At 41.8% G+C, this 25,792-nt stretch overlaps 1 protein-coding gene across 2 annotated transcripts in view; it reads right to left on the reverse strand.

Annotated features, from left to right (window-relative positions):
* Positions 1 to 25,792, reverse strand: part of TENT4B (terminal nucleotidyltransferase 4B) — a 44,548-nt gene that overhangs the window by 16,548 nt on the left and 2,208 nt on the right. For both annotated transcript variants that reach the window (XM_075433367.1, XM_075433366.1), the window contains exons 2-3: positions 6,386 to 6,509; positions 1,165 to 1,211 (exon numbers count right to left, since the gene is read on the reverse strand). In XM_075433367.1, coding sequence (XP_075289482.1) covers positions 1,165 to 1,211; positions 6,386 to 6,509 — 171 coding nt within the window. The remainder of the gene's footprint in view (positions 1 to 1,164; positions 1,212 to 6,385; positions 6,510 to 25,792) is intronic.

Genomic DNA, 25,792 nt, shown 5'->3' on the forward strand with positions numbered 1-25,792 from the left:
CAAATGCTGGTTGTTTTGAAAGTTTGGCAAGTACTGCCACAGGAAGGTTCTTTGTGGGTTTATGTACCATTTTTAAAGTGTCTGCATTTGTTCTCCCCAAAAAACTGAGCTGCAAAAAATCTGGAGGAAAGGCAGTACACGAAATCAAACAGATGACAGCAAAGCATTTTTGTTACATCGCTTTTGAAACAATCAAGCAAATACAGTAAAGAACTATTTGCTGTCAGTCATGTGGATAGGAATATCTCTCTTGCATTATCAGCATCCAACCGCATTTAATCAAGCCTCTTTAGAGTCAACAAAAAAAAGCCAAGAATGAGGTCAAATGTGAAAACACAATGTGTATTTGTACACCTACCTTCTGACTTTCCAAACACAAACCGAGCAATTCAGCTTTCCTGCAACTCCTTAGACTAAAGCAGATGCTAAAGTATCTGCCAGATACCTTCTGTTTCAAAAAGAGATGAAACGACGACTCGAGTATCCACCACTTGCAGTCCGTACTAGATATTAATTCCTCATGTTCCCAAAGCTCAGAACGCAATTCCAAGTGCTGACCTCAGACTTACGCTATCTCAATGTGTTTGTCCCCTGCGGGCATTTAAGCCTTTCATTCTATTTCTATTTAATTGTCAAAAATCCTTACAATTTCTACACAGAAGATACCAGTGTTGCTGAGTAACGACGAAAGCAAGTAATATATTTGGAAAAGGTAGAGACTGACGATTGTACAGACTTCACAAAAGAAGAATGAAAGAGAAAAAAACAGTTCTGCGTGTAATCTTTTCTCTTCAGTGCTAACATAAGTATTAACAAGGTAACAATGTTTCGATTTAATCATCCGTGGAGGTAAGATTTAGCTTTTCTTTTAAGGCCAACCCCTTACTTTGGTTCAGTCATTTAATGAACCCAAATCACAAAATAAGCCTTTTCTGACAACATGGTAATTCAGATCTTTTACTGATATATGCAAAATCTACATACACACATGTATTATAGTTAATAATTACTATATTTCTGTACACTTTGCAGAGTACTAATAGCTTAACACTTTCTTAATATAAGTAACACAGATATTGGGAGCTCGGATAGATTGCTACAGGGGCACAGGTTCAGCAGGCTGTCGTATTTGTTGTATGGAATTTACACTGAAAAATTACTAACCTTGTAGGTAAATATAAACCGGTTTTAAAACTTCCAAATATCTGCACCTGAAACACAAGAACAGGATATATGAAAACAAATTTTCAGGCTTCAGAAGACAAACAAAGCTCTATTCAGGTGCTTGGAAAGGCTGGTTATTGCTACCCTCCATTGGCAGATCTGGGTATTGCTAACAGGCACATTCTGGAGAGAAGTACTCTCTTCTGTTAAAGCATTTACATCTTCAATGTGGTATGAACAGCTAATCTTCACTGTTATTATGCATGAAATATTAATAACTTTGATTTTTCTATTAAAAAACCTTCTTTGTAACATAAAAATTTTCACCTTGACCAAATTTGGCAAAAACTCATAAACCACGATTTTAAAACACTTAAGAATGATAGAGCATAAAAACCTGTGTCAGTTCAACTTATTTTTTGCTTTCTTACCTCAAAGTACACCCTTCAGTCTTTAAACACATTTTCTAAGTTTAATATATTTCTATTGCTTTGCATACTTAAAAACAAAATTAAATTGCAATCTATTTTTTTTTCCTGAATTACAGAGCAAGTAGCACAATTCTGTTTACTTCTGCTTAAGCAACAAAAGTTCCAGAAAGCTTCACATGCCACAGATTTAGTTTATTATGCTGCATTTTTACTAGCACTGGAGGTTTAAATAACCAGGTTTCCACTGTAAGCTGTCCGAAACCACTTTCTCATTAACTCAGCCAAGCCTCGCAGCGAGGTCGGACTCACACGCTGAGTCTTGAAGGGGCACAGGTGAGACTTCAAAGTAAAAATCCCTACACGTTTGGACTGACGTTCAACCAGACAGTCTTCTGATGCGCTTCCTGGAGCCACCTTACAGACCTGCACGTTCTGCTTTAACGAGTCTCACACACCAGCTTGATTGCCACCTATTTGTATGGCAAGTGACCCGCTTTTTATGTTTTTCCCCTTCGGGATAAGAAAAAGGGGGAGACGGGAAAAGATGATGTTTTGCAAGTAAGTGTCTTGATACTTCAGTAGACTAAGAAGCAGTATGAGTGCTTCCTCTGGATTATTTTATATGGCTTCACTCCTTTTACCCCTTCTCCCCTAATAAAAAGCACACGCAGGCAGTAAATTTGATGTTGAAAGTTCACAGCTTCTCAAACTAGAAAAGACTGCAAAAGATGCCACAAAACTAGCATCAATACTGTACTAGGTGTTGACAAAAGCATAAAGGCATCATAAAGCTAAGAATGTAATAACAACAACAACAACAATTTTTAATCCAGAATAATTAAAAAAACATCCTCTGTGAAACTGTTTGGGTCAAACCAGGATTTATTTGGCCCCCAAAATTGTCTGAAAAGTTCTTTTGCACAATAAGACAACCACTGAGGGGTTTGGAAAAAACTAAATGTGCTTTCACATTATCAAACGAAATAGCGTGTGCAGTTGAACAGCAAAGAGCCTTTATTGAATAAACAACCCTGAAAGTATTCATAAACTTACTGATACAACATATATGACCTTTACCGAAAGGAATGAGACAACATCTGCTGTTGTAAAATAATTTGGAGTAAGAGAAACACTGATTTATTATAAAAGAAATCCACACCCACACTTCCCTCTTGTCAAATCTGGAAAGATGGAAGAGTGGGGAAATGGGAACAGGAATGTTAAAGAATTTTGATTTCTTATTGAATCGGAATTTGAACTGTTGTAGCTCTGTAGCCACGTACATATTTAAAGCATCCCAAATACAGGACACTAGTATGACTTGAGAGACGCGAGCATTAGTTTTTGTGGTGTGCCAACACTGCCAATTATGTTTTTATTCTACGTGGACAGAGACACAACTTCAGACTTCACAGTACTGTAATGGACTCCTTCTACTCATGCATGTTATCATTACTATTTATCCTACATTTCTGCAAATTTGTTCATATTAAATACCAAACTTCCTGAAGGAGCTTTAATTACAGTATGTGTTCAAATACGTCCTCGCTATGCACAACAGAACTTGAAAACCCACAAAAGCTTGTAAAGTCCTTGCTACCAAAATCCCTCCATCAAAACAAAACAAAAACTCTTTCCATAGCCAATTTACATTTCTTTTTCTTCTACATTATTAAGCAGAATTTTCCGAAGTTTGTCAAACTGAGTTCATCTTTATTTCCCTTCCCAATCACAGTATTTTCATAACTGAACTGTGTGAAGTATGCAACATTACCTCTTCTCAGATCTGTGAGGCCACATAACACTCAGACAGAAAGCTGAGGACATTATGACAAATCTATTGCCATTTCCACTGTGTAAGTACTTATTTGTTCAATAGTCAAATTTTCATATTCAGCTGGTGAAAAAACTTTGTTTTAAAACGCTTTTGTTTAATGTTTTGGGTTGTTCAGTTTCAGTGTAATTAAAGTCTTTCTTATGGTCAGAGCCTTGCTGATGCCAAGAACAGTTCTCACTTACTAGGAATGTTTCCTTCTAAGCACATTCCCTTGAGTAAGGGAGCAAACGACACAATTGCTAACTTCTATAAATAAAGCAACAGTTTAGGATACCTAGTTTTACCCCCCCCCCATCTGCTTTTTCAGCATTTTCTTAAGCAGAACAGGGGAAAAAAGAGAAAGCATGTGCACAGACACCTTCCACACGCTCTCTAGACAGTTAGGTTCACGAAGCCTGATTTTCCTTTTCTTGGTATCTGATTTTTATAGAGTACGTCTTACCTACGCATTTAGCGAGAAACTACAAACTGAATGTGTACATTTAACTCTCAAGTTTATTTTAGCTGGATTCACCACATCTATGACTCAAAATGAACAGCTTAAACATTAACTTATCACTTTACACTACAGCTCAAGCTGAGGACATTGGACCAGATAACACCCCACCTTCTCAGAGCATGTACTCGAAACTTGAATCTTGCAAGTAGCTAAACCAACACAGATTTCAAAAAGGTTAGTGATTAACTCAAACAACTGAAAAATTACAACAAAAGACTGTCGCAGTTGAACACAGTTGAGTTCAGCAGTTCAGTTCCCAAGCAGATCTGTACAGTAAGTATTAGAAAAATACCACACCGGTCATTTCCAGGTTATAACCTGGCGTACTGTTGTCACCGCTCAGTTCCCCTCTAGCCCCCAGGAAACGGAAGGGCATACACGAGGAGGACTCTTCCCTGACATAACAAAAGCAGACAAAATGCACAGTAAAGACTTCGAAGAGCAGTTACTGACTTGACAAAAAGGAACTGGCACGCTCTTGCCCTCTACATTTCCAAGGACAGTGAAGAAAGACGGTCATGGCTGTTTTAACTGGCACTAACTGAAAAGTGAACTTCAGTGTGCAACTGCAAACTTCTCAGTCACGTTACAGCTAAGCCCTGCGGTCAGCTGTCACTGCGCGGCAGGGCTTGGAACTTGCTTCCCTTTCTTAAACAGATTACGGCTACAAAAACCAGTTTCAGTAGCTTTAAAGAAAGACTATGTTCTCAAGGCCCCAAAGTCATTCACATATATATACACATATACACATACATAATATCTTTAATATGAAAGACCTAGCTTTTACACATCTGTCCTACAGACAGTTAAGCATATCTCTGGAAGCACTAAGTTTCTGTGCCCCATTCAAAATGTCAGCGGTAACCAAACCCATTCACCCCATTACACTAGTAAGGCTGCAGCACACAAGCCTGTCTAGGATCTGGCAGCACCTTCTCTAGGCTGCAGCAATCGGTTATTTTGGTGAAAGCCCCTACCACAAGACGGGCAGGGCGTATCATTGCAAGCACTGTTTCATACCCACGCTGTTTCCTATGCTATTGCCTGTCGGACTGGCAGCCTGCTGCTCCCGCTCTTGACTGGGGTCTACACCACTGTTTCACTGGCTTAGAGGGGAGCTATGCAACACCTGTGAGCTACGCTGAAGTCTCTTACACAGTTCCCTTGGAAAGGTTATTGGTTTTGCTCAAAGACAAAGTTACCAGGCACATGTAGTACTGGCTCTATCAACTGCCTGCAACTGTGCAAAGACAGCTGTCACTGAGTGGAGTGTGCTCCTTCCATGTGTCACACATCACTAACATGTTGTCCGTAACAACATGAACCACCTAGAAAATGTGAGTCTATTTTACACACAAAACTGCACACCACATACATATAGCTTATACAGATATCATATTCTGTCATGTTCTGCCAATTTCTAAAAACACATTCCAAAAACCAGGCTAAGAAAATCTGAAATGAACAGTGGGTTTAAGTCACTCATGTCAAAACACCATCTTTTACCATGGCAGGATCAAAGAGTATTCCTTCTACTACAGATTCTGCTGTCTGAACTTGGTTTGCTGTTCTGGCTAAGTAGTCCTTATTTTCAACTACTCTTATCTACAGATAGACGACTATGGCCACAAATCTGCATTCTGGAAATGAACTCCTTGTTAGCAAACGGATACAATTAAACCAGATTCTATTATGCTAAAAATCCAACTGTCCCCCCGTAAAACCATCTTGAGTTGTAAAAGCAACTTCTCTGGCTTCTCTTTAATTCAACCTTTATTAAAAAAAAGCATAGCTCTGCACAGGAGAAACTGTGGTTTCAGCTGAACACGGTACTAGTAAAAGTCTGTCTTTGGTGGAAAGAGGCATTAGAGGCATTGTATAACTAGTAACGTATACAGAGAGAGGAGATCTACAGATTAGTTTCTTCCTGTACAAAATCCTGGTCCCTTTACATGTGTAAGGTATTTCAGTTTAGTTTAACTGTCCATTAAAAATAGCATGGCTTACATAATGTGGTGCTGCTGGCATTCCACCTTGACAGACTTACTGAAGACCACAGGTCTAGCACTAGAAGTGCTGCTACAGACTTCTTCAGTCCAGCCAGGAGTTTCAGCAGATTTTTTTTTTTAACGTAATACTTTACATGTGCACATGCCTGACATGTTCCCATTAATCTTAGTAAAATAAATACTAATGAGACTAAATGTTGCCACACATCACGCCCTTTCTTTGACTACAGTAGGTCTAGCTCTTCTTTGTTCCTATGTGTGATACAAAATGTTGACCTGTATTATTCTAGAAATAAAGATCATCTCTCTTGTTTGACCAGTAATCCTTTTGGTTTTTTTGAATATGCAAAAATCAACAGTATTTTCATTACTCAATACTCCACAAAGCAAGCAGGCACAAAATGTTGCTTTTATAGATGAACAAATAAAACAGTGTCTTACTCACATCTGCATTAGGCCAGAGCTCTTTAATAACATTTTCTATCCTGTTCACCACTTCCATCCGCATTCTCTCTTCTTCAGGTCTGGGAGACATATACTTATAAAAGTCAATGATTTCTTCATGAAGACTAAGAAAAAAAAAAAAATAACAAAGTCAGGAAAAAGCCCACAGGAGAATGAAATAGCAATTACTCTAATCAAGCATGCTTTTTAAGCTCCTAGTTAAGGGGAAGTTTAAGAGTAGAATGCAACTAAAAAAAAAAAAAAAAAAAAAAAATCCAGATTCACATCAGTTGGTAACCTTTAGTTTCATGTTAGTTTCTTATGTCATAGGTCAATATTGCACTGCATCTGCTAACAGTGTGGAAGCAAATGGCAATCCAAGCCCTTTCGATTCACACTGAAAGTCACAGTCCGTACTTCAACGCCAGCGTAACACAGAGACGGCTCAGCTGCCAACTACGAACGCAGCTGTAAGCTCCAAGCACATACTCTGCAAAAATTTAAACCGGAGTTTTTCAGCCAACGCTTCCTAGCCAGCCCCTTGGCACCAGCCAGGCAGCACCAGGCACCAGTCCATATTCAGCACCAAGCTTTTGAAAAGTTGATAGTAATTGTGCCAGTACTAGAGCTAGAAAAACTGCTTCTTTCACGGCTCAGAGAGGACGCATAAACTAAATAGGCACTCTCTCCCCATAATAAGGAAATAAGCAGTACACAGACAGCAGCGGTGGCTCAGAAGAATAAGTGATTGACAGACAGTTTAACCCATATATTTGACAGTTTACCACATTACACGTGCTTCTCACAGTCTGTAAGTTATGTTTAGATTGCCTATCATTAGAGCTGAAATAAAAATGTCTTCATACAGTGCCACAAATTTCTATGCTGCTGTAGCATCATAAACACATCATCATCTTGACTAACAATGTATTTAAAAAAAAGACACAATCCCTTAATTCCAGCAACATTTGGAGGAACTCTGGCACAGAGTAGCCAAATTAATTTGTTTCCTGCAATGACTATTACAGTAATAGCTAGTTATTTTTTTAAAATTTAGTGTTTCTAGCTACCAAGTACAACTCCACCTCTCCTTAAAGCTCTGAGGGACCACCAGAAGAGAGCAAGTTATTAAGAGCAAGCCCTTAGATGAGATGTGGAATCTAATAATTCCCCACTGCACACACACTTAAATAAATCAAATGTTAATAACTGGAAGTTGTACACAGGTGTAAAAAAAAAACCATATTAAAATATCTAAAAGTTGTAGTTAACAGAGTGAGCGTAGGGACAGAACTCAAACCATCTGCATTATGTTCTTCAGTACTGCAGCATTATGAACACCGCAAGCTTCTTTCTCTCCGGGACTGAAGAATAAAATATTTGCATTACTTTTCATTGACCATTTATTAGAATTTTCCCACACACACATTTAGGAGAAGAGTCATAAAAAAATCAGCAACCTGAGGTGGCCATCACCACAGGCTCTCCATAGCTAACGCAAAGAGAAAATCTCCTCTGATGAGTTCCCGCAAAGGGAGAGCCAGACAGATACCTGATTTAGCTGCTCTCAATCAACCTTTGGAGAAGCTTCTCCTCCTTTGATACCTACAGAAGGCGCCTTACAAACACTTACACCAAAAACTAAAATAAAACAAACCCTCCCAAAGATCTCCTGCAAAAATGCAAGGTGCCACCTCCCTCCTCTCCCCCATCGCTGCCACCCTGGCTCCAAGCCCTGCTCGCACACATCTCAGGTATCATAGGGATGTTCTGAACAAAGCAGCTATAACACTCGTACCAAGATATGCTGTTGTCAGCATTTACGTTGACGTTGCTAGGAAATTTCTTACCTCCTTACAGCTGCCTTCTTGCTTTTCCTTGGCAGCTTACAACTTGGGGTTAACATGTACATTCCAAACCACCGCTGCTACCCCTTACACAGGCACTGACTCCTCCACCTTTGGCTTTTCAGCCATCTCCTGTTCTTCTGTTCTTCACTGCTATTCAACGTATTGGCACTTAAACCTTCTTAGAGCTAGCCTCCCACTGCAGAAACTGAATTCAGATGCGAAGTATGCGATAAAGGACAAGGTGACCACTCCAGCAACGAAGTTCACTCTCCGACCCCACCGACAGTCACACATACCAAATTCCTCCTTTAGTCTCCACGTTCTTGACCATGAAGGTAACATTCAAAAACAGCAGCAACAAGGAAGACAGGCAAAAACGCATCATCAAACTCTAGAAAACACCAACTATTTTCCAACTGTCAGTTGGTGAACCAGCTTACAGGAAGGCCTGGGAGTCAGTCCAAGGCTTCCTATCACATCTGGCAAAGTCTGTACTTTGCGGGCTATGTTGTGGGGAATTGACGAAGTAACACAGCCCCATCCCATTTCTGCCTCTGCTCCTCCGGTCTAGCGGGAACAGACTGGTCACATCCACAAGGCACAAGATTTGCCCCAGAGCAACGTTTTTAGCAATGTAATTTTGAGTGCATGCATGCATGCACTTTATGTCATGAGGAGTGGCACCACGCTGTCTGACGGCACTTAACGGCACAGGACATGCTGCGATAATACCACGGGACTCTCCCTGGGGAGAAATTCATGTATGGCACAGCACAAATCCATACTGCCTGTCGTTAGCAGGCCCAGCTGCTCATGGGCGTCCGCTTTGCAGGAGCTAATTGCTCCTCTGCCCCATCAGGGAACTTTGAAAGAACAAGGCAATCAGAAATGAGGTCCCCAAAGTGCACAAAGGGCCAAGCCATGTAGACACTGCAGTTCTCAGGGCACTTCTCTTTAACTCCACTGACACTCTTAATCGAGATAATTGTATCAACTGGCGCATTCTTCCAAAGCACATAAAATAATGATATGTTGTCAGAAACAGATGTATTACTTTTTCTAAATATAAATAACATATGTCTGCATCTCTTTAAATGGGATCCTTCTTAACTAGTCGTGTAAAGCCTTATAGCAAAACAAAAAATCAAGCAGCATGCAAACACATAGAAACTTACATTCTACATGCACTGAATGTTACTAAACAATACAGACGCAGAAAAAATGAAATATGCACTTTTTCAGTGATAGAAGCAAGGCTTAAAGACTGCTAGAGAAAGGCCCTGTCAGCACGGCAGTGCTGATATACTAGAGACACATCCGCGTTTCACCTGCCCCAACACGCCATGCTGCTCGGAGCGCCTGTGCTGCACACAGCCACAGCAGCCAGGAGGCAGGCAGAAGCCTAAAGGCTCGAGACTACACCTGGAACCGTACTTCCCTGCCCAGTAATGGCTGCTGCCAAGAAATAAGAATATGATTAATTAAAGCCAAGACAAACAGAAGTAGCCACATGCAGATTTCAGAGCAGTACAACATGACTTTGAGGCGTGACTCCATTTGATGTGGAGTTAACTCAGTTGTATTGAAAATTAAAACTCAAGGTTGTTGACTGTCTTAATCAACATCTATTATAGTTGCTGTTTTTCAAAACAATTTGTTTGTATTAATGGAATCTGTTTGTAAGAGTCTCTAGTGGAATTTTGTATCTTTAGCCAAAATGAAGATCAAAGAGACTGAGAAGTTATTTTTGGCATCATAACAGTATTTTATTATTTAATGCCATTACATTCATTAGTTATTTTTGATAAAAGTCCTTAAAAGGAGACTTGTTTTTAGAAGGAAATTACACTACAATAAACCTGATTTCACTATGGAGAGATACTTTCATTTGGCTTTATAGTCACACTGAAGCATATCAACACCCAAGACCTACTTAGGAAGTATGAAGAGAGCTTTCTGCAACGCATAAGAGCATTACTTTACTGTATTTATTACAGTAAATAGAAGTAAACAAGTGGGTCTTTGTCCTGTTCTTCAGGAAATCTTTATACATGGGGAAAAGAAAAATAAAATCGTCTCTTACACTTTCTCTGAGTATGTTTTAAAACAAAGTACCAGCTTCATCACACTGTGTTTTCAAGCCTTGCAAGCTGATTCTATAAGAAATTCACAGACAAAACAGAATTACAGAGAAAAGAAGCCACTACATTTAGTGGATTATAGCATCTGTTATGTTTACCTGACAGAGATGCATCACTAAAAAAAATAAATTATGGCTGCAAAAGTTGTAATCACAAGAAGGTCTTCGCACCATAACATCCCTGAGTGGCACCACGAGGAACGCAAGCCTGCTAGACTCAAGCCATTCGGGTGAAAAGCCGCAGCTTTTGTGCAGATGCAAGTGCCGTGGAACACAGCGCACTACATTTCATTCTTAGTTTGATCACACCTTACTGTGTTTTGCAGCACAACGTGTGGGTCTGAGGCTGCAACTCGGGATTCTCAAACTAGTCCACATATATCCAAGACGTTGTTATTCTGGAGCACAACCCTACTGCACCTTTGGCCATCAATTAAAAAATAACCACACACGAACAAGACGTGATCTCCGTTTCAGACGCACAGCACCCGGACAGACACGTGGACAAGCACACACCCTTGCCCGTGCCTCTGCTAGCCGACACACCGAGCAGCACAACTCCTCACTGCGCCAAGCCCAGAGCCGAAACCCAGTGGCACCGGGAGGCACGGTGCTTCGTGCAGCCTAACGGGAGACACCACACCAGCTGCCTCGCCCGCACCACGACCCCGGCGCAGGCTGAACCACCAGCGCCCTGCGCTCGCAGACCGCGGCGGCGGGAGGACGCCAGCCCGACAGGCCCAAGGCCCCGCGCTCCCCAGCCACAGCAGTGCCTGCCCCACCGGGAGCAGCCCGGGCCCTGCCCGCCGGCCGAGCTGCGGAGCGCAGCCCCGCTACGCAGAGCGGCCGCGAGAGGAAGGTAATTCTGACTGGTTGTGCTTCATCACAGGACAGCAGCAAAGTGTTCCCCTTGCGTGCAGACATGCAGTATTACACCAACCAGAGCAGTAAGTTTTAATTGAAAAGTTTCCTGCTTCTGTCAGTCTGGAATTGTGTTACGCTTCCACTCTGCTCTGGCTCTTCTTCACTCTTCCCTTCACAGAAGAAATTATGCAGGCACGCACGTTCTAGTTTCTCTCATCAGGGTGTTCCCCATAGCTGCTGCTCCAACTGCCAGAGACGACTGTGTCACAAATTCTGCTCATCCATCCCCGAGAGCTGCCCCTGCCTGGGGCACACGTGTTCCGCCGCGCAGGCAGTGCTAGGGTCACACAGGCATACAGTGCTCGTGCTCTGCAATTTCTTCTTCGGCAGAAGGAAGCTTCGTTTTCAGAATGACCAAAATCTAAGTATTGAGAACCCTCTGCGGACAGCGGGCTGAAGTAAGCAATGAACACACAGATGACTTCTGCCTTCCCAAACTCTATGCTTTAAGGTGAATCACTTCTGTTTTAAGAGTTTATTGATTTCATATCCACACTTAGATGGGATGTTTGCAGTGTACCCCTGTAACACCAAATAAGCCTTTTGCATCTGAATTTTCCTTGGATGAATAACTCCTGTAGGACAGTGTTTAGTTGCCCCTACCATTTTAAATCTCGTCTGGAGGGAAAAAAAAAACAAAGTAAAGGCAACAAAGAGAAATATTGTAGAATTTCAGGTTTATTGTTGTCCTGGGGAAGAATATGAAGGAGGAACCTGAAGCATATTAGCTTCTTGAAAGCATCAATACTTAAAAGTCCTAACTGCCTCCATCCCTCCACTCCCGAAAGGAGAGCCAGCATTGCGCAGGACAAGAGAGAACAACTTCAGTTTGAAGCTTCCCAAGACGTTTTGCTAAGAAAAAGATGGTACTGTTTTTGCAACTGTACAAAAAAAATAATTATGGCAGGAAATTCTGATCCTTCGAAAGTTTCATGAACCAAACAAAGCTTTTCCCTCTCCCATCTGCAACCTGCTTGGTCCTGAAGCAGTTTTGAACAAAATCGTACCTAAGATCAAGAAAAAGACACAGATGGCCCAACCCTCCCTCTCTCCCTCACAATTTTTTTTTTTTAATCTTTATTTTACAAGCAACATTGACACTCCACAAGACGTGGAATCCAACAGCTTCCCAAATTAACTTCCAATTTTAACACTGATCTCCCACAAGCTTAATAAAATAATTTCTAGATTACTATTACCATCTACATGTGTTGAATAATGAAGCAGGAACAACAGCAGACACTGTAAAGATAATAAATTATTTTCCCACTTACTAACTCAGGCAAAACCAAACATTACAGTAGTGAAGGTAACTAAACGTGCAGCATCTGCTGAAGTCCTCTCCGCACCACCAGGGCCCCTGTAGCAGACAAATTCTTTTAATGTTTGCTAGGCTTTAAGCTACTGAAAGGACACCTACCTGCATCTGCAGGTGATATAACAGGCAGTTAAGTTTCATGGTGACTGACACATCAGTCCTCAGAAGAAACTAAAATTGTGCATAATAAAGCAAACAATTTTCAAAAGCCTGAGACTTCGACCATCACTTTTTATATCCTTAGTTACTGCACCTTATCAAGATATTCTAGGTGACACAGTAACCACATTTTGAGCTACATCTGGCCTACCAGAGCTTTAAAATGAAACATCCCGAAGGTGTCCGTGTTAGTAACCTGACAAAACCAGGAAAGCTTAAGGAGCTGGGTTTTTGATCACCCGCATTTTTCTTCAGTTCACCCCTCTGAAACACAGCTTCACACACCATCTTTTCACAGTTTACCTAAACACAGACATGCAGAAAAAACAGGTACTCCACTGCCATATGATTACTAAGCATCACTAAAAATCAGGTTATCTACTGTATAAAGCAGTTCCCTAAGATGCAAATGGAGAATTTCACTTTGCCAGGAGCTAGGCGAATGAGATTTATTTCTGTCCCCTTCCACCACAGCCCAGTTGTTTGTTACCAGTGCCCGGCAACCAAGGTCTGTTCTAACGGGATTACACGAGCCTCCCTGATCCATTTTAGGCAAAGTTAGCCAAGTTAAACCCCACCACCTCCATCAGCCCAGCTGAGGCAGCCAGCTTTTCCCCAGCTCAGCGGGGACCCGAAGCGGAGCCCTCAGGGACAGGCAGCCATCGCGGACACCCAGACGATGAGGGGCGAGCAGGGGCCAGCCAGAGAGACACCTCTAGCTGTCATCGCCGCGTCCACCGCCGGCAACCACGCCGTGTTTGAGCAGCCTTCAGTATTTACCCATGAACAGCTCGACCTTTCTGGCCAGCATTTGTAGCTTGCCGAGTAACTCACAGAACTGCCGTTCAGGACGGAGGGAGGGCAAAATTTTCACAAATGCGTAAGCAGTTCAGGAACTCGGATCCTGTTTTCAGGACTAATGTCTTTTGGGATTAATCTCATCACTCTGATACTGACTTTAGAAATGCTCTCTGGAATGGAGTTAGTTTGTTCACTTCAACAATTTATTGTGGACTGATAATGCACATTTCTTCAAACGCTGTGGAACAAAAAGATGCCGCAAAAATTTACATTACAAGACCTAAAATTTCTATCCCATACAAATATTTGAAAGCCTATAGCACAGTCCCCTCTTTCTTCCTCCCAACTGACACTCATCCCCCCAAATTAATATAACTTTTTATTTATGTTCTGGTTTTAACATTAACTCGTGGGTTTAACTGCATCATAAAAGGCATTAAAATAGCACTGCCTTATGGAAACGGCCAAAGAGCAGTAGAGACATATTAAAACAGAGGAAAGCAGCAATGTGGGCAGTTCTTTTCAATTATTTACACTGTTATCTCCATCTTTTCAGTTTTTTATTTATTTTATACATCCTTTGCTTCAATCAGGATGAATGCGATCTTTAAACCGATTGAAGTTATTTCTAATTTAAACTCCCAAGCACGTTCTTCAGTCAAGAAGTAATGTAGGAGACTGTCTTTCCCTGGCACGGTAGAAGTGAGCATTTTCTGTCTGTTTATAAATTGCAGTGTGTGCTTTGTATTCCTAAAATACACTCAGATGTACTAGAATTTTTCCTACAGAAATTTGTCTTTTAAGAGGAAAAGCAGTCCTGCTGAACTTTAATTAGAAATCAGATGCTTGAATTAGTCCTACCGATAAGCAATCGTGACGTATAACTCTGATCCACTGGCTTTTAAACCCATGCCATATGCACACTCAGTCTTGCTCTTTATTTTTACAGCACTTCCAGCAAAAACATCAAATGCCAACTCAAAAGAAGATTTTGATAAGTACCCTTACTTCCCCTTGCTTTCTTTTCTTTTTAATCATTCTGTACACAAAAACAATCTAGCTGAATCACCACAAGTGTGGGAACAGCCTTCTATTTCTTCCCTGGAAAGCACCTACACATGGTCCCTCCTTACCACCTCCGAGTGCTATGAGAGTCTGCTGCTTCTCCTCTCCCAGGCAATGTGTTGCCACAGGCAGGCAGCCTCCTGCTAACAGAGGACTGAAAAAAAAAAAACCCCAAAATGAGAAACTGCTACCTCAGCTGAAAGAAAAAGTACTAACGAAAGAACAAGCTGAAGCAGGAGACAAAGGTTTTATGCAGGAAAAACAAAGTGGGAAAAGCAGAGATGCGAAATATCTGGTTTATTTCACAATGACAAAAAGGCTTCAACTCTAGTAGTATTTAATTATCTCGTAACACACTAGTAATTCCAACATCTCCTATAAAATATTACCACAAGGTTTTTCTTCAGCTCGCCTGTAGAAAAGTATTAGTCTACTGAACAGTTACATATATAGACCAGCTACACAGTTTGCAACCTCATAATTTAAAATACATATACATATATTTTTGAAGAGTTTAAAGTGCAGCTGTTAGCATGCACTCTATACATTCTGTAATTACATCTTGAGGTATATTTCCAAATAGCTAAAACCACAGAGAAGTTAAAGGTACCTATTTCCTATAGTGGGGAATAAGTAATTCCTCAGCCTGCCAATTCCCCTTGCTTAAAAAGCTCTCACTCAAAAAGACCAAAAAACAGTTTATAAGTTCTTTAAACAAGAACTTAGCAAGAAGTGAAAGTAACTCTCAGTAGCAGTTCAAATTACATGAGCTGAACTTTCTCAATAACACAGTAATGTTTGGGTTTGTGTTAGGATTGTAACAAAAGCTACAGCCAGCAAATCCCCTCATCACTGGGGAGTAGGTCCAAGCCCCTCTGTACCAGCACAACAGGTAGGAGAAGGGACTTAAAAAAAGAAAAAACTGTATTAGATAGTTTTGTAAGTATTACCAGTGGTGTTGAGATTAAACCAGAACAGAGCGATACAGCAGCTCAGCTAATACACCTTCCTGTTTGTCTTTACAAAGCTAGGCTATCAGGACAGTTCTTTATACATCACTAGTATATTGCTCCTGTTTTGTTAGTGTATTAAATACTTTCACATAAACAACCAATCTGTGACCTGCCAATAAATGGCACTATGTGGGCAGAGGCAAGACTAACACACTCCCTGCAGGCTGACGAGCACTTCTGACGGGTAACGTGGGCTTGGAAAAATACCCTCCCATCTGAAGACTCTGACTGGAGCCGAAAACTCGCACCACAGACCTTCGTCACCCTGTACACGGCTGCGCATGCGGCGGTCACCCAGCACAAAACCAGGCAAGCCTCACGCGGGGCTCAAAACGGGGTTTTCTGACACAGAGCAGAGCAGAGGAAGTCCTCTGCTTTCAAACACTCACTGGGTTCTGCCTGCAAATATTCTTCTTGTTTATGACTTGACAGATTATTTGACTTGAAGGATTGGTTAAATGAAAGGAAGGAGAGCAATGTAATTATCAACTCCTGTCTCCTTCCATCAGAGCTGATTTAAACTTTCAAACGTTCACCCCAAATAAGTCCACGCCAGTCCCTAAAGGAAGAGAAACACTGCCACAGTCCCCGGCTTACACCATTCACCTCAAAGCCAAGTCAAAACGCTGTTTAAAGTCCAAGTTCCTACCGGTGGCCAGTACCGCTTACACACTTGTCCCTGCACATCAGCAATGCACACCTGAGAGCATGCTGTGCTAACTCCAGAAAGCCGCCGTGCGTCCATCTGTGCAGCAAGCCTGCTTTTTAGCTGCTAAGCAGGCAGAAGCACCAAGAAGAGAATCAAACTCGAAAAAAACCTCTGCTTCAGTAACACATTAGATCAAACTTAAAATTATTTCATATAAAAATATTAAGTCCAATAACTAGCCACAGTTGCAGTTTTTTAATACCTTTTCAACTCCAGCATAACAACATTTCCAAATCAAATCTAAAGTCCCAGGACGCCACCGAGACAGTCAACGCAGATTCCTAAAGCTTTCCAACATCTTCTAACATTCACAGTTTTGGGTGGCTTTGGGGTTTGTTTTGTTTGAGAGGAAGGAATTTTGCACAGCACTTTGGAACATTCAAAAAAGACTTCTTAATGAACAGATTAGAAGTTAGCACTTACTATTAAAACCACAAAGTTTTAAGTTTGTATGTTAAATTTATATTCTTCAAGCAAAATGGACACTGAGCCCAACTTACCTGCTTATCACACGTTCAGAACCAGCTTATCACCCATTTATTACTTGTTACTGCACGTTGGTGGCACTCTACTACAATATTAATACAAGTCTAGATGTGCTGCTGTCATATCCAGGCAGAACTCAATTCCCGAAGCAGTTCTCCTCACTTCCAAATGCTCAGATGTCACTGGAGCAGGTGCATTTTGGAGGAGGAGGGACAGTCACGCATACTGCGGCAAGGTACAAGGAACATTTCAGGTAACTTTTGATTCTGATGATTTGTTATCTTTACACTCAGGGTGTGCACACTGACCTATGTCCAGATTACACAAGGCAGCATTCATTTTGGGATTCCGGATGCACTAATATGCTCCCTTAAAGGTATCTGTTAGAAACTATTTGTTCATGTTCTGGTTTGTTCTCTTGTGCTCAGATACTCCCACTTGCAAGGTAGGATGCACGGGTACCAGAAAAACCACGAGCCAGGAGCAGTAGCACTCCACCTACAAAATATTTTGCAGAGTCACCAGCCTCCTTTTGCTCTGCTTATCACTCCGGGCTAGCAAGCTCCAAACAATAACCGTCAGAAAAGGACAATGCCTAAGCTCATCACAGAAAAATGTTTCCTGAGGTCACCTCTATTAGCCAAGTGACAGAGACGCACACTCAAGAGCTTCAATGTCAGGAACTGGAAGAAACACTCCCTCTCCAATGCAGGTAACCAGTCTCATCCTTCAAAGGATCTGGAGAAGCTGGTCTCTGACTAATACTGTGGGTCAAATCATGTTTTTTATCTTCTTCTTTCCCCTGAAGTTTCAGCTACTACAAGTCAGAAAGCTACCAATATAAGCCTAGAAAATACTATACTGAAATACTTTCCATGAGTCCAAAACCTCAAAATTCAGAGACACCAATATATGCTGAAAGATGACATACAAAAGTTTTCATGCAACTACCTCAATTGCTGGGTTCTGCTTGGACATAAGGACAAAAACATCAGCACATGGCAAAAAACCAGGAATTTCTAACGGTTTCAGAGTCAAATCCTCACAACTGACCCAGGCGTAACATCACGCAGGTGAATGCTGGAACGCACTCCAGGACGGGACCTCGCCGGCATGGCACACCTCCTCGTGCTGTCCCCACTCCAGGACGGGACCTCGCCGGCATGGCACACCTCCTCGCGCTGTCCACATGCTGTGCACTAACACATCTGTGCACAGCCTGCCGACAAAAGCAGCAAACGGAGAGCAAGGGACTGTGCACAGCTCTCGGAACACCCACTCGAGATTCGTCCAACTTACCTACTGAGACCACTGTCTCAAAATAATTCCAATAATAATCTGAAGACTACGTAGATGTGCCTATTGAACCAAAAAAAGTGAGCAGAAGATGCAGCAGTGGAGACCAGCTACCAGAGGAGCGCAAGAGCGTCGCTGTGAGCTCCACAAACTGCTGAATCAATGGCAACTAAACAGGGCACGCTTTGGCGTGCCTGAAGCAGGTACGCTGCAGAGGGGCAAAGGCCGAAGTGAACTATTCCAGCACACGATGTTCAGTGATTTAAGGCCTACAGGCAAATACCACATTGTACAAGCAATGTTATTACACAGTCATTCTCTTTGCTGGCACGCTGGGAACAGACACTGCTACTTACTGCCAGTGAAACATTATCTTTTGCCACCTGTATATGCCCTGTCACATTTGGCCAAGTTGTAACAAGAGCAGCTTCAGAAGATCACTAGTTAATTCAAATGTAGACAGATCTTAGCTAAGAAAACGGCTGTAGCTGATGTATAATGTAATCACAAGACAGTAACAACAGCAAGACAGGACGGTCCTTTCTGCCTAATCTCAGAAACTATCCTGTAAAAGGAAATCCAGCAAATCAATGGGGCAAACTTCTCTTCCACCCAATGCTGGAAACAGAGGTACATGTAAAGAAGCCACTTACCTCAGATAATGAATTAGCTCTTCAAGGCAAAAATCAACATGAAAATTCTCTCCTGCGAGTACCTGCCAAGTATGACTACTACAAGGAAAAATCCCCATGGATGAAGGAGAGTAAAACACTGAGTCCAAAACACAACCAGAAGGCTAAATAAATAGAGGATCCTCAAGCACATGAGTTGAATCACCCAACTGAAGAGCGTGACATAACAAAGCAAAAATTACATAGAATAAACTATCAGGACCTCATTTTTTCAGCCTGGCTCAATACTGACGCAAGACTGTGTGATTTGCAACCATGATCGTTATTCAGATCAAGACAGTTCCTTCACCGCACTCTGTTTAGCTCAGTATTTCAACTGACAGTTGTGGAAAGCTTGCTGACCAGGTGTACCTCTGAATACCTAAGAGATAAAGCCACTGTGCAAGGCACTAGTCCACAGTAAAACTTCACACAATTTTCAAAAACAATACTCACACTCACTTTAGATTGAAGCCAAAATCTCACTGAGGGAGAAGGGAGAGGAATGTAAATGCATGTAAAGGAGTATGCTTTTTGTAACAATCCCCTTGAAACCAAACAAACAAAAAAAACCAAAACCAGAACAAAAAACCCTTTTGCTTCTTGTAATACATGAGAAAATATCAGCTGCTCCTAAAGTAACAGAGGAAGTGAACAGCTTTAAAATTAATACAGTGAGACAAAACCTTTAGAAAAGAAAGTTACATTACCACACTTCCTCAGTCTAGATCAATCACAACATCAAGAGGTCAGGCAAGGTCAAGAAGCTTTGATTTAGGACTCACCATCTTCAGGCTACACACTGACAGGTAACAGTGAGATCAAAACCTTTGTCATCAGACTACACCAAGATATATATCTGTACTTCTATTTGCGATAGGTTAATGCAGGTTCTTTCAGATTTTACTGGGTCCACAAACAAAGTAATTGTAAGGAATCATGCGTCACTTTGGATGCGTGGACTTAAATCTACCAGGAAGTGAATCTACAGTGAATGAAGAAGATGAGCCAATGTTCCTACTCACCTACATGGCTATTCCTCTGCCAGCTTCATTCCCCCGATCTGGAAGTTTCCAGACGACTTGCTTGCATCTGCCCCTTGCTATATCCCATTACTTGTAGAATCACAACACTATTTCATCCAAGCTGTCTAACAACATTTTCAAGTGTTGGCTATTCCCCCCTACTAAATCGCAACAACAAGATGGAAGAGTGGAGATGCACAGACACTTACTTTGATCCTAAGCCTCTGCTCACTCGAACCTCTGCTACCATTGTTTTCCAGTAAAAATCCTGTAAAATGCAATGCATAAAAACCATGCAAGATGTATGCAATACAGCATTGGCAATGGAGAAATCCACACTGCAAAGCCTCCTCAAGCAATCGTGGCAACACTGTGCCTCTTTAGCTGCACATCGCTTTTGAATAATTCAGATGTAGTTCTCATGCCACGGAAGACATTACAAGACTGTCAGAGAGGCTGACTTGGAATGAGGGCTGCCAAATAATCTTAATTGTCACCATGGGAGGAAGAAAATTAACAGCTGTTGCTGATGCACCAGCATCAGACATCCTCAGACGCAGCCCTGCAGCCAGCTCAGCTCCCACTGAGCTGATGTGCTGGAGCTGCCCTGCCGCAGCCGCCTCCGACCGACCCTCTGAGCGTCACGGCCACGGCACACAACCGGCTCACGGGCTGCGCTGCGCTGCCTCACGCAGATTCTGTGATACAGCCTTAAGGGTCAGAAAGATAACCGTCAGGGACAGCTCGTATCAAAAGACCTATACTGAATGCAGCAATACTAACAGGTTAATGGCATGATTACGATACAACACAGCAGCATCACCAATACAAAGTTCTCGAAATGATTTAAACAGGCTGTAGAGATCTGTAGAGAGGTTTTTGCACAAACTTTCAAACAAGAGTTCTGCTGTCTTGATCCATGTCTATCTCTTGCTTTGACACCGTAAGTTCATAGCATTCCTGGGAAAAATTCCTGCTGTGTTGTCTACTGTAGGTTAAAGTTACAAAATGATTAAAGTTCAAATTGCTCCTTCCATAAAGCGATTTGCAGTCTAGGAAAAATATCTGAAGCCTGCATCCAGTTCACTAGTTTTCCTCTGTCTTTCTTGCTTATAAGAATATTTTCTTTAACCCCAAATTCTAGGCAGAGGGACAGAAAACAATATTCAGTATAACCAACATCTTGAGCACTCTTTGGCAGTTGACAGTTAATTCAAAAAGATCAATGCTCATAATTTAAGAAATCCCAGCATGTTCAAATAATGAATTAGCATGCAAACTGCTTGCTAAGAACAGTGCTAGTATTTACTTGCTGATTATATGCATTCTGCAAGATTTTCACTGGTTATGTCGCTGCTTGACTACCAGCACACACATCTCTGAACACAACACCTAAACCTGGCTCTGGGCTGCCTTTCACCACTGCTGCCAGTTCTGACACGCAGCAGAGAGCACAGGAAAAAATTGCACATGCAACATCAATAAAAAAGTTTGAAGTAAAAGTCACCTCTTCAGTTTTGGCACACGCATTATTTTGAAGCACATACCCCATATGCAGAGATGTATTCTGAATTACCAAATTAGGAGGTCAATAAAAAGAAATATGAAATATTACACTATATTGCGTATTACATACACAACTTCTCAAAACCGCCCTGCAAAGTTTTGCAAATTCCCAAAGTAAAAAACAGACCTCACACTCCAATTTTAAATGAGTATAAGCTCCCCAGGAACAAAGCATAACAGTAAGATGGTTAAAAAAAAAATCGGGAGAGAAAAATGCAACAATGTGCTTCCATGATACAGGTCCCCATCTATTTGCTAGGACCAACAATACAACCTCAGGCTTCCTGAGAAGCCTGACCTTACACTGACAGTTTGCCAATGAAAAAATAAGGGCTACAACCCCAACACAGATTAATACAATACTAATAAAGATTCAGGGCAAGATCCTCTTTTTTCAACTGCGTACTGCTACAGCAGGCATGTATCAGCTCTTGGGAATCAGCAAGCACACAAGGGGGAATGACATACTCTGCCTATTACTTAATATAGACATCCCTATCTAGCAAAAAAAGTCTGCCAAACTTCTGCTCCTTCTATAGCCACTCCAAGGTAAATAGGTGCCCATGTCCAAAGCAGAAGATATGAATCAGAGAAAACAAGACAGTTCACAAGAATACATTCACACGCAGTTTCCTTGCAGGTTTAGAAGTCAGCAGGCCTCTGAAGTCCTCCTTAAATTGTTTAAACAAAACCTGCCAAATTGCTGGCACCACTCCAAAACTCTGCAAGCTCAAACAATACTGTTATGCAACATCTACAGTATATTTCCTAAAGGTTTCCTCAAACTGCCTTTAGTTCAGAACTTTCATCCCCTAATAAACTTGTTTCTCTCTCCCAACTCCTCCAAAAGAAGTTAATTCCTCGCTCCAGGAGGCTGCGGGGAAATACCCGATTTCACTTCCATAAAATGCAGACGACCGCCTGGAAAAGCTGCGCAGGCTGTTGCAAGGGTACTGCCCGAACCGCGCTGTGGCATGACTCAGGGCGAGACAGCGAGCGGCGGTGGATCTTATCAGGCAGATGCAGGATTTGCACTCAAGTCACATCCTCGCACTTCCACCTTCCAGCTTACAGGCGCAGCTACAGAGTGCAGAGCGAGTACTGTTCTAAGGGGCTTTTCTGGGGAGCAGGCAAATTTGCGTCTCGGAATCTTTCCTGAACAATTCATTTTTACACGATGTACACAGTGCATGCAACTGCAACCTATGTTTTAACGTACATGTCTTCACTAAATCCAAAATGCACGCTCTATAAACCACTTGAACAGAAGATACATTGAGAAGTCATGCACAACCTCACTGCTATTTCACCCGAAGTCTCTGCATGAAAGTGCTTCCCTTACAGTGATTTCTATATATCGAGCAGTGCAACAGCAAATCAAGCACCACCCATGCATTTCATTTAAGCACTTAAGGATACATGCTGAAAACTGACACAATTGATTAGGATTTTATCTGAATTCCCTACGTTCGGCACTCAGGCTGGCTAGGCATTTTGCTGCAGGTACGCATGCTCACTCTGCTCACCCTACACCCGGCTGTTTCTGTTCATGCCCCAGCCCACGTGGAAATCACACTACCGTGGCTGATACCATGCAAGGGCCTGAGCAAATAAGAGCTGAAGAGACACCGGGTAAGTTATCCCAGGCAGACAGCTACGTTAGTGTAGCTATGTGTCTTCTGGTCAGCTCAAAGCCTGCGGAGAATGAGCATGCACCTGCCTTCATGCACTTAGCTTTTTTCAAAACAGAGATTAAAAGACCTGAAAGGCCGACAAACTTCATGTGAAAAAAAAACATAACAGAACTTCTGTACCAAAGGCGTACAGCTTCAAGCTATTTTATTCCTAAAATAGTTATGATCTGATTTCATGATATCCTCCGTAATCCTGGGCAACATGCTGGGAACCCTCGCATCAAATCAGCTGAAGCCTGCTCAGTTCTGCACCAACCAACCTGGCAGCCTGCGAGTGCGTGCACGTCCACGTGCACACCCCTGTGCCGGGGGTCACAGGGTCCTCTCCCTTTCGTGCCAAAGTTTCCATCAGTACTTCAAAACATCGTATTTTGAAATACCGAATGCACACTGACTTCTACTTAACCCAGGCTCCTCCTCAGGAGTACATACTACCGACATCCCTTCTTAAACTGACACATTAATTGGGTTCTTGCCTTCGGCTGCAGACTCCTGAGGAAACTAAGCAGCTCCCTGGAGTCCCAAAATCCACATATCCTACCTGGGAACGACCTAAGAAAAGGACTCTTTCCTTTGGCACAAGAATCACAGAAACCTGTAAGAAGACAGGCCAAACTTCAGCGCAAGTCTTTATTTTTGGTTTTTGTTACACTTAAGGCTCCTGGCTTCAGCAGTTCTTGCATCACCTTTGAGCTAGGCACCATCTGTAAAACACCCATTTTGGTATTGCAAATACTTTTTCTTCCTTTTTAACTGTGACATGACTAACGTTATTTACTGCTGCCCTTGGGACACACACACACAATCCCCTCCAAAAATCCAACCCACGTGTCCTTCTACGTCCTCGAGTTTTGCTACTAAGAACCCTGTCAAGGCAAATCCAATTAAACTCTATGAAGTTACGTTATGCGTTAAGTCAACAGTAACACCATATACATGCTGTAAAACTCTTTCATTTTCTGCGTTCTCTGTTCTTCGTAGCGCTGCTGCCTGTTGACAAAGTCCCCAGCGGATGCACAACACGCGAGCTCAATCCGACTGGTGCACAGCAACTTGCAGGCAGCACCAGGCAACTGATCCACAGTGGTACTGCAGAAGTCACAAAATTAAGGGTGCCAGAACAAAGCAGAGTACCTGCAATGCAAACACCTACGTTATTAATAGAACTGCCAGGCTGAAAACTTAGAATAAGGGAAAACACTAAAGATAGGCCAGAATATGACGTATACAATAGCATCATTAACTCTGGCGGAGCAAAAACTGGCCACGTGTTGAACTGTCAGTATTTCAGCACGGGTCAATGTTAGCAAATACTGCGCATGCTTTGTAAGAAACCTATATCGGTCTATCTTGAAATGAAAACCAATACTGTTGTGGATGACTTTTTAATTATTTAGTTATCTCTTTACGCATAAGTAGCATTAACTAAGAAAGTATGTTTCTCAATAAAAATTAAAAAAAAAAACCCACAAAGAAAAAAACTCAGACATTTGACTGAACGGATAATTAGCTTTTAACCAAAATGTCTACTATTTCAACATGTTTAACTTACCTAAATCTTTCAACAGCTAATTAAATGCTGCTATGTGTTTACATAAACTGTCCAACTAGCCATAAATTATTCTTGGACTGTTTTTCCAGAAAGCTGATCAATGTAATTGTGTATTGAGAGCTGGTTTTGCACAGCCGTGCACACAAGTGACATCCTTGCACTGGAACTATGAATGCCACAGGTCAGCTTTCAATTGCGTTCGCCAGCAAGTCAGGCTTAACCTTTCTGAAAACAGGACTGTTCCACAACACTGGCGTATTCAAAAGACTCAAAATTTAAAGTGATTAACTAAACAAAATTATTTATAAGGTATATAAGGAAGCACCGAGCCTTTCCAATTTTTTTGTAATTTGCATCAAAACAACTAGGGAAGAAAAAAGGTACCCGTTAACACCCCAAGTAATGCTGTAATTGAACTGCAGGTATCTTTTTTCCCCATTAACTGTTAGAACTAGTCAACACAAATCTGGGAATTCATGTTAGAAATAATTAACTTAAAATATTTACTTTATCAGCAACCTCATTACTAGGTTACAAACCTCTCTACTCATCATAACTGTCTGGTGCCTCAAGACCCGCAACAGATGCCTTACAGCCGGCAGTTACTAAAAGGAAACTCGCATGCGGGAGCAAGGGCAGGCCCTCAGAGCTCACCACAGGCAGTCACACGGGAGGCTCCACGCAGCCTTGCCAGCAGCCAGGCGGTCACACTGCAACCTTCACAAGACCTGAGCATTTTCTACGCTTTCCTAAGAGGCTTCAGCTTCTTTTAGAAATTGTTTTCACAATTTTTCATTCAAGATTTGTTAGCCAACTGCCTCTAAATACCTTTGGAATAAATAGCTTTTTAGAAGCAAACACCACTCACCTCCACAACTTAGGAAACGCAATGTAGGGGTGTGGAGACACTCTACCTTACCCTGCTTTGAACAACGCAAAGAGTTAAAACAGAATCGCAGCATCATGTAACTACACACCACAAACTAGACAGTCAAGCCAAACGTAAACCAACACACTCAAGTACGTTTTGATACTATTAAAGGTTCACAGAGTGCCTCCACTTGGAATCTGAAAGTCATTCAACCAAAATTCTACTATAGCAACAGACATCACCTTGAATACTTTGCTACAGTTGCTGT

This window comes from Opisthocomus hoazin, chromosome 12 (genome assembly GCF_030867145.1).
Source record: "Opisthocomus hoazin isolate bOpiHoa1 chromosome 12, bOpiHoa1.hap1, whole genome shotgun sequence".
Classification (NCBI taxonomy): Eukaryota; Metazoa; Chordata; class Aves; order Opisthocomiformes; family Opisthocomidae; genus Opisthocomus; species Opisthocomus hoazin.